This window comes from Tupaia chinensis, unplaced genomic scaffold (assembly GCF_000334495.1).
Source record: "Tupaia chinensis unplaced genomic scaffold, TupChi_1.0 Scaffold138407_1, whole genome shotgun sequence".
Taxonomy (NCBI): domain Eukaryota; kingdom Metazoa; phylum Chordata; class Mammalia; order Scandentia; family Tupaiidae; genus Tupaia; species Tupaia belangeri.
Genome location: NW_006198305.1, coordinates 3,263,553 through 3,274,855, shown reverse-complemented (window position 1 = coordinate 3,274,855; position 11,303 = coordinate 3,263,553). Strand labels below are relative to the sequence as shown.

Below are 11,303 nucleotides of genomic sequence, written 5' to 3'. Positions count from 1 at the left end.
CGGCGCTGGGCCTGGCGGGCTCACGGCGGGTGTGCGGGACAGTGCGCGCGGCTTGGCGAACCTGGCGGCCGCCGCGGGACGCGCAGCTGGGCACGGGCCTCGCCACAGGTAAAGCCGGCGCCGCGCGACCCCAGGGGCGCGCTCCTGGCGGGGGGTCAGGTGCCAGACCCACCCGCGCCCAGGCCGCAGTCGTAGGCCTCACGGTCCTGAGGTCTGCATGACCCAGGAGGCGGGGATGAGTTTTGTTTGGTGTTTTTCCCCGCCTAGGTGAGGAAAACGCAACCATTCTTGTCTAGCGGCTCGCTCTGCGATGGACGTAGGAGGCCCCGCGTGTAAACTGGCTTCCTGCGGAAGTTCGAATTGGAGAACTAAAAGTAGATGGTTAAAGTGGCCTAGAGAGGGCGTTAGTGTTATTGGAGGGGCCCTTTATTACGAAGCCACGCTCTTACCCCGCCCCATTCATCTCCTGAACTCATTTAAGGAGGTGGAAATCTTGAACCCTCACAGAACAATGTTTCCATGTGTATTCTTAGCCAAGCACGAGACACGCAATTGAGAATAAGTTGTTTTGGGGACCAGCAGTTAGCGTAATGGCTATGTCGCTGGACTCCCATGTGGTCAACTGAGGTTCGACTTGGCTTAAACTCACGCGGGCGCCCCGGTGCGTGTGGGTGCATGCCCAAGATCCCAGGAGGAGAATGGAGAAGGGATTGCAGTATGGCCACCCCCCCTCCCTTCGCGGGGTGATTTCGCGCTTTCTATCTCTGTCGCTCTCTGGCGAGCGCAAGTGCCCTATAGCAAAAACCTCTCAAAAAAAAAAAAGAATATGTTGTTTTAGTGAACTTTAAAGTTCTTTAAGTATTTGGTCTTTAGTTTTCTTGATGAAAGGTTCCCATTAGAAGACACTGCTACCGCTCGCTGGGTTTTTATACACGTCTGCAAATGCCTTACCTGCTTTTGAATACTGTATGGACCAGTGAATTAGCCGTGCATGCTACTGATGGACTGGAGTAGTACGAGGCTGTAGGCCAGTGGAGAATGGCCACTGGGAAAGTGGATCCAGATTGAAACAAGAAGCAGCCTTCATTGTTCTATATAGCAATGATATTTCGATGATTCATTTAAGACAGAGTGGTTCTCAGTTTTTTCTCTTGTGACTAATTTATACATACACACACACACACACACAATACATTGAATAATTCAGTGTCATTTTAATCAGCAATCTGCTGGGTTTTTTTGTTTGTTTGTTTTTTTGCCATAGAGCCGCCATGCATTTGCCAGTTTACCAGAGAAACAAGGCAAGTCAGAGAGAGGAAAAGTGAGAAATCACCCTTGGTAGGATGGCCATGCCTCAGTCCCTTCTCTGTCCTCTCAGGACTTTGGGCATGCACGCACACATGCCCAGTATGATTTTCAAGCTGCTATGTACCTGGCACTAGATTCCGCTGCTTAACCACCACACCGCCTCCTGGTTCTAGCAATCTGCTGCTTAAATGTTCTTCAAATCAAATTTCAAGGACCATTGTATCACCCCATTTTCTTTAAATGATCAAGTTGACAGAGATTACTGAATTGTTATAACTTGAACATTTCTAGGTTGTGGCTTTCTGTAGTTTTCTTACACCAGTAATTTTCATTTTTGTTTTTTTGTTTTGTTTGGGTTTTTTTGAGAGGTTTTTGCTATAGGGCGTGTGCGCTCGCCAGACAGAGAGAGACAGAAAGCGAGGAAGCGCCCCCCAGGGAAGATGGCCATGCCGCAATCCCTTCTCCATTCTCTCAGGATCTTGGGCACACACGCCCGGCGTGAGTTTAAAGCCACTGGGTCCAGGACACGAACCGCGGTCAACCACGTGGGAGTCCAGCGACATAGCCATTATGCTAACTGCTGGTCCCTTTATTTTTGTTTTTATGTATTTAAAATTATTTTATTTAAATTTTTATGTATTTATTTATTTTAATTTGACCAGAGAGGGACAGAGTGAGAGAGAGAGGGAGACAGAGAAGGAGAGCGAGAAAGCAAATCGCCAGGTCCAGGACTTAAACCACGGTGAGCCATGTTGGAGTCCAGCGCCCTTAACCACCGCGCCACCTGATGGTCCCTAATTTTTGTTTTTAAATTATAAAGGAAATCTTTATTTTTCCAATTCACACATTCTTCTCTTCTGGTTTGTAACGGAAACTGCCTTGGTTTTAACCTTTTCTGTATATAAGAAATACTTCACTATCTTAGTCATTAAATTAATTTAAACACCTTTTATTTATTTATCAGAAAATAATTTCCGGTTTATCTCTTCGTCGTTTGAATCCTGCTTCAGCTAAGTAATTTAATTTCTCTTTTGATGGTTAAATTTTTCCTTTGTAGACTAAGAAAATGGCTCTGTCAGCCCAGCAGATACCCAGATGGCTCAACTCAGTTAAATTGGGTAGCTTCATTAGTGCTGCACAACTCACAAAAGGTTTTCTGAGACCAGGAAAAACATGGTCTCATGGCTCTTCTGCTCTGCCTCAGATGTCCTCTGATGATTGCTTTCTCCAGAGGGGATTTAAGACTTACAGGACTTCCTCCTTATGGAATAGTTCCCAGTCTGCCAACTTAAGTAGGCAAGAGACTAATTCTGCCCCAAGCACTGTGCTTCCCTCTGTGAATGTGCAGTCACAGAAGACACAAAAGATACCCAGCTGTGAACCGGAGCTGTCTCTGGAAGGTAATTCTGAACTCTCAGAAACATCCCCTATTCCCCATTTTGGTACCAGTTTACATTCTGCTTGCTTTTGTCATATTTTGTACCAGGTAAGAAAAAGAACAGTGCGAGTTTTATTAATTTATTTCTATTATACTTTTATTTCTCTAAGAAAACAAAGCAGGTAGGTCAGAGAGACAAAGTGAGAACTCACCGGCCATGCCACAATCCCTTCTCCATTCTCCTCTCAGGATCATGGGCATGCATGCATACGTGCCTGGTGTGAGTTTAAGCCACCGGGTCTGGGATTCGAACCATGGTCAACTAAATGGGAGTTCAGCGACATAGCCATTACACAACAGCTGGTCCCTTAAAAAATATTTAGAAGTAACTTGGAGAGGAGGGGATTGGTTTAAAACAAAAACATTTTAAGGACGTGGTGACTTTATTTTTAAGTAAAACCATAGTGCTTTTTGTTGTTGTTGTTTTTAGGTTTTATTTAACTTTATTTATTTAAATTTGACCAGAGAGAAAGAGAGAGAGAGAGGGAGAAAGTGAGAAAGCAAGTCACCAGGTCCAGGACCCGAACCATGGTCAGCCATGTGGGAGTCCAGCACTCTTAACCACCATGCCACCTGCCGGCCCCAAGGACGTGATGACTTTAACCCACACAACTCAACCTGCTAGAATATAGTGCTTTTGGCCAAGTTAACAAGCTATGGTAGATTCTCTTTCTCAAAATGTACATGAAAGTTCGTTATCTTTAGCATTCTTACCTTCTGAGTAAAAGAGAAGAAAAGGAATTGTGTGCCTTGAAACTTACCAACAAATTTCTTTTTTTTTTTAAAGCATCATTTTACTTATTATTATTTTTTTTAACTTGGCCAGAGAGAGACAGAGTGAGAGAGAGAGAGAGACAGATAGATAAGGAGGGAGAAAGTGAGAAAGCAAGCCACCAGGTCCAGGACTTGAACTGTGATCTGCCTTGTGTGACTCCAGCCTTAACTACCATGCCACCTGCTGGCCACCCAACAAATTTCTTATCTTGGAAGAAGAATAGTTACACTAAGCAGTTTTAATCTTACCTCTTAGAAAGTAGAAAAGTTTTGGACTTAGATATTTCATTCTGAAATGACCCTAAGATTTAACCAATGGAAGAAGCAAACTAAGGAAAAGTTGTAGAAATTATTTTAAGTGTGCATATTAGAATGCTAATCTGCCTCTCTTTCTTCATATGACTGGCTTCAAAGAACTGGATGATTTACCTCCATTGTCTCCGTTGGAGCCAGTTTCTGAGGAGGAGGCTATTAGGATTATTGCAGACCCTCCATTGCCCCCAACGTCATTCACACTTCGAGATTATGTAGATCATTCTGAGACTCTGAAGAAGTTAGTGCTTCTAGGTAAGTATTACTAACCTACAAGTCCTTAAGTGTACTCTTAATTTTTTTTGTCTTTTTATATTAATATTCTATTGAAGTAGTGTATATTTGTGAGCTAGAGTCAAATAGTATGGAAAGGCTTCTAGTGAAAAGCTATATTCACTGCTTCATCCTTCCTGACCTACCAACCTGTTCCCCAGAGGTATCTACTTACAGTAATAGTGCTTTCTGTTTATATTTTAATCTCCATATTTTAAAGCTATTGTTTTTAGTCCCATTGCTTACCTTATAAGTTTTAGACATCAGTTGATCTCATATATATACACACAAACACACATGCACTTTTTCCCATATTTGCTTCTATTGTCCCAGTATAGTTAGGGTTCCTTTTTTTAGATAGATTTTTAGTCAGTGATTATATTATGACTGTAAATATTGTTAAGTACTCTAGCAAGAAGTGTATTATGATTATTTTCTTTCCTGTACACCATTTTGTTTTCCTGGAGTTAATAATTTGCCTTTTCATTTGATTTGTTTTCTTTCTTTCTAGGCTTCATTTTTCTCACATCTCCCAGTAGTCTCAGCACAGTTTTTTCCCCTCCAAATCTGTCCTGTTAGATGATGTATTTATTACATTTCCCCAGAGAACCCTGCTCCCTATTGGTTCTGTACCCTCTGACTTATCTCCTAGAATCCCTATCTACTTGATTTGGATAGTTTCTAGGCCTGCTGCATATCTTTTCTTGTTGACTAGCAGGTTTTACTTGGAGCTGGATAATGGAAGGCAGCCAGAGGATCTCACTGCAGACCTTTTGGTCTTCTTAATTTTAGACTAGCGCATAATTACAGCTTACTACTTTTCCTATTACCTCTGGGTTTGGTACTTCTCTTACTCGGTTTTTCCAGATAATGAATTTCTTCTCTCCTAGGGGCTTGAGAGGAATCAGATAGGTAAGGGTTTGGAGGGTTTGAGTTCTGCATATACAAGTCATACCCAGCTCCCCTGTTTTCAGCAGTATCTGACCTCCAACCTCTCAGATCTCTAGGGATTCTAATTTCTCAGCTTTCTGAGTTTTTCATACTAATAATCAGCTTTCTGCTTGTCAGAATTCTCATTCATAGTCATTTCTGTTTCTTTTTTCTCTTCTTTGATAAGCCCGTTACATTCTTACATCTGTTTTCATTTATTTTGACTTAGGGATATGGATAAATCTTATTTCATCAAAGAAGGAACTTGGTTTCTTATTCCCCGTATTTTTGTGGGGTGATTTTTTTTTTTTTTTAATTTATATATTTTTTTCATGAGAGAGACAGACATACAAACATCTTTAAAGGGTGCTGTCTCCGGGCCTTCCCAGCTGGCCAGGATTATGAGCATGTGCACCTGGCATGAACAGGTCAACCAGGGAATCAAACACGTGATCCTCCATGTGGCTTCTCCAGCTTTGCTTGAGCAGCTTATTACACTGCACCACTTAGCTGGCCCTGTTGGGTCATTTCTACCAGGAGAGGGGAAAGAGATAAGCTTTGTTCTGTTAGAAACCCTTAGGGATCATCTTTGATTCTTGATTTCCCCCCCCCTCTTTCCTTACATCTATTTTATATCTTATCCTGTGTATTCTACCTTCTCTGACACTTGCAAATCTATTTGCATCTCCTGTACTATGCTGCTGCCTTTGGTTAGGTCCCCATTTGTCAGTGAATGACTCCAGCAGCCTGTTGTCCAGGATAATCACTCTCTAAATGCTCTCCCTAAAATGCAAATCTGACTATGTTAATGACCTATTTAAAGTTCTTTAAAGCCTTCCCATGGCATCAGAACTCTTTCTGGTTTGGTCCCTGCTTACCTTTGTTGCTAGCTACTTCCTTTTGGTTAGCCAGCAATGACAACTGGAGAACTGAAGTTTAAGTAACTTGTAAAACTCTTTCTTGACCCTGCAGATGGTGAGGCCTCATCTGGATCCTCACTTTAACTCTCAGTTTACTTCGATCCTAACATTAATGGCAATGTATTATAATTGTCTGCTTATCATTCCCTGAGCCAAGTTATTCAGATGTTACCCAAATATATAGGGTAACTTATACATACAACCTTTGTTTTCCTGAAGCTTCAAGTCTTCAAAAACATTTAAATACACATGTATAAGAATAACTGGGGGGCCAGCAGATGGTGTGATGAAGGTGAGATGATGAATATGTTAATTAGTTTGATTTAATCATTCAATCATTCAACATCACTTAATTCATACACATAGACAGTAAAAAAAGAAAGTGTTCTGTGGGACCAGCCAGGTGGTGTGGTGGCTAAGGCAGCTGTATTCCACATGCAATATGCCTGACTGCATATTCAAGTCCTAGACCCAGTGGATTGAAAAACATACTGGGTACATGTGCATACATGCTCAAAGTCTCAAGAAAAGAATGGAGGAGAAGAGATTGTAGTATGATATTACTCCCCCTAAAGAGTGCTTTCTCACTTTCTCTTTCTTTCTCCAGAGAGGACATGTACCCTATAGCAAAAAAAAAAAAAAGTGTTCCATGAGTTCAGAGGCAGGAGAATTTGCTGTGAGTAGGAGGCCAATCACCTCTCTTCAGAACAGCTTTCCTAGCATTATGGCAGGTACTATGGGTGATTCAAGAGAAAACTAAGGCATGGTCCCTACCTTTAAATAATACACAGTATACTTAAAAATTCAGAGTTTGTTTCAGCCGGTACTTTGACTGTGTGTCTTAGAGATAACTTAAATGGCAGTGACTTAGAAGAACCATGACTGCTTTGTTGGACAGTATTGTTTGAGTACCCACATCCTGATTCGTCTCTCTTGGCTTCCCAGATCTGTTTCTTCTTTTCTCTCCCGGTCTGTTCCCCAGGAGGCCAGCCCCAGTGCATTAAGGCTCCTAAGCCAGCTGGGTTCTTGACAGTGTCAACCAATGGGAAGCACCTACAGAATAGAAGATAGAGGCCCAGGTGGGGGGATTTTCCCCTGTCCCTCCCTAGTGTGGGTCCTGTAACTGCTTTGCTCCTTGACAACAGCTCCTCCTGAACAGCCTTTCCTTAACAGCTTCCAGCTCCCCCTGGGCTCTGGTACCATTTGGCCTCCTCATCTCATCAGTGTTAGAAGTGCCTTTGTTATTCCCTTAACTCTGTATACACTGCCGCACACTGCCTTATAGAGCGCCTTCATTAAAGTTCTTTTCATTTGAATTTTCCAAGACAGTTTCTCTTCCCTGCCAGACCCTGGCTGATAGCCAAATACTGCAGATTTAGCAAACTGCAGACCGAAAATAGTAGAAAAATCTGGTTGGTTGTGTCTGTACTGTACATGGACAGGCTCTTATTCCCTAAACAGTACAGTATAACCACTATTTACATAACACTTACATTATATTAGGCATTAGTAATTTAGAGCTGGTTTAATCTAGAGCTGTGGAAAGATGCATATAGGTAATATGCAAACACTATACCATTTTATGTTAGTCATTGGGAAAGTCATGATGTATTGTTCTGTTTTTCTATGCAAAAATATGTCATGACTTTCCCCATGACCAATATAAGGGACTTGAGCATTCATAGATTTTGGTATCTGCAGGGGTCCTTGATCCAAGGCTCGTAGTTACAATGAGACAATTGTATGTGTAGCCATAACTAAATAGAATGTTAATATTTGTAGTTGCTGAACTGATGTGATGAAGCTCAACTAAACAAATCGCCTAGAGATTAGAATCACATATTACTCATTTTTATGTCCTTCGTACCTAACAGAAGTCCTGGTCCGTAGGAGCCTTTCCATGACTGTATTTTCAAGTTAATGAAATTGTGAGTGAGCTCAAGGGATTTGTGCTGAGAGCAACGTACTCTCCTGATTAGATTCTACTCTCCTAATGTTAAAAAGCAGCTTTTCAGGATTTCTGATTTAGCACAATCGGAAAGCAACAGCTCCTGCTGAGCAAGGCACTTCAACACGTGTGAGCTGGAGCTGTTAGTGAAATGTGAAGGCTAAACCCTTCGCATTATTTTTAAAGCACCCACTTCCCCATTTGTCATTGATTTTTAGAACTTATTTCCATCTTTTTAATATAATAATTGGATTTATTTCCTATTTATATTTTTTTTAAATCTCTGAGTTCTTTTTTTTTAAATTATTTTATTTAACTTCATTCATTTATTCATTTTTATTTATTTTAATTTGACCAGAAAAAGACAGAGAGAGAGAGAGAGAGAGAGAGAGGGAGAGGGAGAGCTGCCAGATTCGGGACTTGAACCGTGGTCAGCCATGTGGGAATCCAGCGCCCTTAACCACCACACCACCTGCTGGCCCATCTATTTATATTATTTTTAAATTAAAGGATTATATCTACTTAAGAGTAAATACTGGGGCCAGCAGGTGGCATGGTCGTTAAGGCACTGAATTTCCACATGGCCAACCACTGTTCGAGTCCTAGACCTGGCTGCATCAAGCTGGGGCAGAAGTGTGAGGGCAGTGGGTGGCGTAATGGTTAAGTCACTGGACTCCCACGTGGTTGACGGTGGTTCAGGTCTCAGACCCAGCAGCTAGAAACTCAGGCCAGGCACATGTGCATATGTGCCCAGAATCTTGAGAGGAAAATGGAGAAGGGATTACAGTGCATGGCCAGTCCCCCAGAGGAGTGATTTCTGGCTGTCTCTCTGCCTATCTGGTGAGCACATGAGCCCTATAGCAAAAATGTCTCAAAAAAAAAAAAAAGAAAAAGAAAAAAGAAAAATCACACCGGGCACATGTATGTGTATACCCCAGATCCTGAGAGGAGAAGGAAGAAGAGATTGCAGTATAGCCAACCATCCCCCTGGAGGGTGGTTTCTCATTTTCCCTTTCTCTCTCTCCTGTGAGTGCACACACCTATGACAAAACCCTAAAAGAAAAAAATAAAAAGTGCAAATACTACAAAAGAAAGACTTCTTGTCCTCTCTATACCTGGTTCCACTTCCAAAAATGAACTCTGACTACCAATTTGTTGAAGAGCTTTCTGGTTCTTTTGTGTACCAATAATACAGCATATAAGAAACCATAATTCGGTTTTAAACTTTTGGTGGTAAACGATTTTTTTAATTCTATGGTTTTTGTTTTATTTTGTTTTTGCTGTAGGGCACATGTGCTTGCCAGAGGGACAGACAGACAGAGCAAGATGGGGAAAGTGAGAAAGTAAGAAATCTCCCCTTTAGAGGGATGGTTGCACTGTAATCCCTTCTCTATTCTGTTCTCAGAATTTTGGGCACACACATACACGTGTGTTTTTCAAGCCACAGATCTGGGACTCAAACCATGCAGTCGGCCACGTGGGATCCAGCTACCTTAACCTCTACACCTGCTGGCCCAATTCTGTGTTTTTTTTTTTCTAGTATAGTTAACTTATATTTAGATCCTTAATTTCCTTTTATCATTTTTTTTTTTAATGGTAACTAGTGGCCTCACTGTATTTTACTTGTGTCTTTGTTCCTCTTTGATTTGAAATACCATTATTACTATACAGTAAATTTTTTAGTTCGTTCTACATCTGTTTCTGGTCTGCGCATGTATGATGTGTTTGTGTGTGTGTGTGTGTGTGTGTGTGTGTAATCTATTTTATTGTGGCTATCTTAAGTTAACATCAAGAAATTTATTTTAAGAATTAGAATTGGATTGGGAACCAGCAGTTAGCGTAATGGCTATGTCGCTGGACTCCCACATAGTCGACCGCAGTTCGCGTCCCGGACCCGGTGGCTTAAAACTCATGCAGGCGCGTGTGCGTGCGTGCCCAAGATTCCCGAGAGGAGAATGGAGGAGAAGGGATTGCGGCGTAACCATCCCCCCTCGGGGGTGATTTCTCGCTTTCTGTCTCTATGTCTCTCTCTGTCTGGCGAGCGCACACGCCCTATAGCGAAAACCTCTCCAAAAAAAAAAAGAATTATAATTGGATCTATTACTTGGAGTTATAGTGATTATGATAACTTATTTTTCTGAGTGTGGATGCCATTAAGGAAAGAATGTTTTTATTTCTTTGTTTTTATATTTAACTGTAAAGTTGCCTCTAGAAATCAATCCGGAAATTATTTTTAAATTGAAGAAGCTTTTTAAAAACTGTGAATTTGAGTCAAAACAAGATTTTACAATCAATTCAAATGCTTCTAAAGATTTGGAATGAGTCTTTTCATATTTATTTTAAGCATATAAAAGGAAAAACTGAGAATAAAATATTCAGTGTTAATGAAAATTTTGAATTGTATTAGGTTGTTCACAAAGTCATGACATATATTTCTGCTTTTCTATGCAAAAATGACTGTCCAATGACTCAATAGGTTACATTGGTTCCCTGACTGACTAATGCTGAAGTCTAATTACATCTTGATAACGGTTAGGATATGATTTTCCCCTAAGAAATTCATGTGCTGAAAGCTTAATGTTATGAGGTGGTGGGACCTTCAGTAGGTGGTGACTGGTAGGTAGTTATTTGGACCATAGGGGCACTGTCCTCTTGCATAAATTAATGCTGTCTCCAGGGAATCTTTCAGTAGTGGGTTAGTTCCCTTAAGAGCCAGTTGTTACAAAAATAAGATGACAATTGGGGCCGGCAAGTGGCATGGTGGTTAAAGGCACTGGACTCCCACATGACCAACCACGGTTCAAGTCTCAGACCTGGTGGCTTGCTTTCTCACTTCCTCTCTCTCTTTCTCTGTGTCTCTCTGATCAAAACTGGAAAATAATAATGATAATGATAATAAATAAAGTTAAATAAAATAATTCTTTTAAAAAAAAATAATAAGGTGACTATTCACAGTTCTCTCTGCACCTGCTTTTTTTCCTGCTTCTGTCCACGATGTCATGACCTAGGACCAGAGGCCAGCCATATGCTGGCCTCATGCTCTTGGATTCAAGTACTAGACTCATAAGCCAAATAAACCTCTATTCTTTCTAAACCATCTAGTCTCATGTGTTTCTGTTTCGTAGCAGAATAATCAACTTAAACATATCTGTAACCAAAGAATGCTTTCAAGTAACACTTGGTCTCTCTTTTAATTCTCTCTTCCTAATCCTTGTCTCCTTTACTTAGATTACCTAAGATTATAAAGATGTGAAAGTTGAAGGTTGTGTATTTACCACTTAACTGTATATTTGAGGGCTCTGTATATTCTCACTTGAGTTCCTTCAAGGTACATATCGCTGTGCTAAAGACCTGGATAATGCAGTGAAGAATAAAGTGCAGGGTCATTTTTATTCCTGCT

General features: G+C 41.1%; 1 protein-coding gene across 2 annotated transcripts in view; it reads left to right on the top strand.

The window, feature by feature from the left end:
- MTERF3 (mitochondrial transcription termination factor 3) overlaps nucleotides 1-11,303 on the top strand; it is a 25,464-nt gene that overhangs the window by 1,724 nt on the left and 12,437 nt on the right. Inside the window, exons 1-3 of one of the 2 annotated variants that reach the window (XM_006161303.3) lie at nucleotides 7-108; nucleotides 2,366-2,708; nucleotides 3,935-4,087. In XM_006161303.3, coding sequence (XP_006161365.1) covers nucleotides 2,375-2,708; nucleotides 3,935-4,087 — 487 coding nt within the window. In that variant the 5' untranslated portion in view covers nucleotides 7-108; nucleotides 2,366-2,374. Of the gene's footprint in view, nucleotides 1-6; nucleotides 109-2,365; nucleotides 2,709-3,934; nucleotides 4,088-11,303 lie in introns of those variants that run through there. The other variant, XM_027765480.1, reaches the window with a different exon arrangement.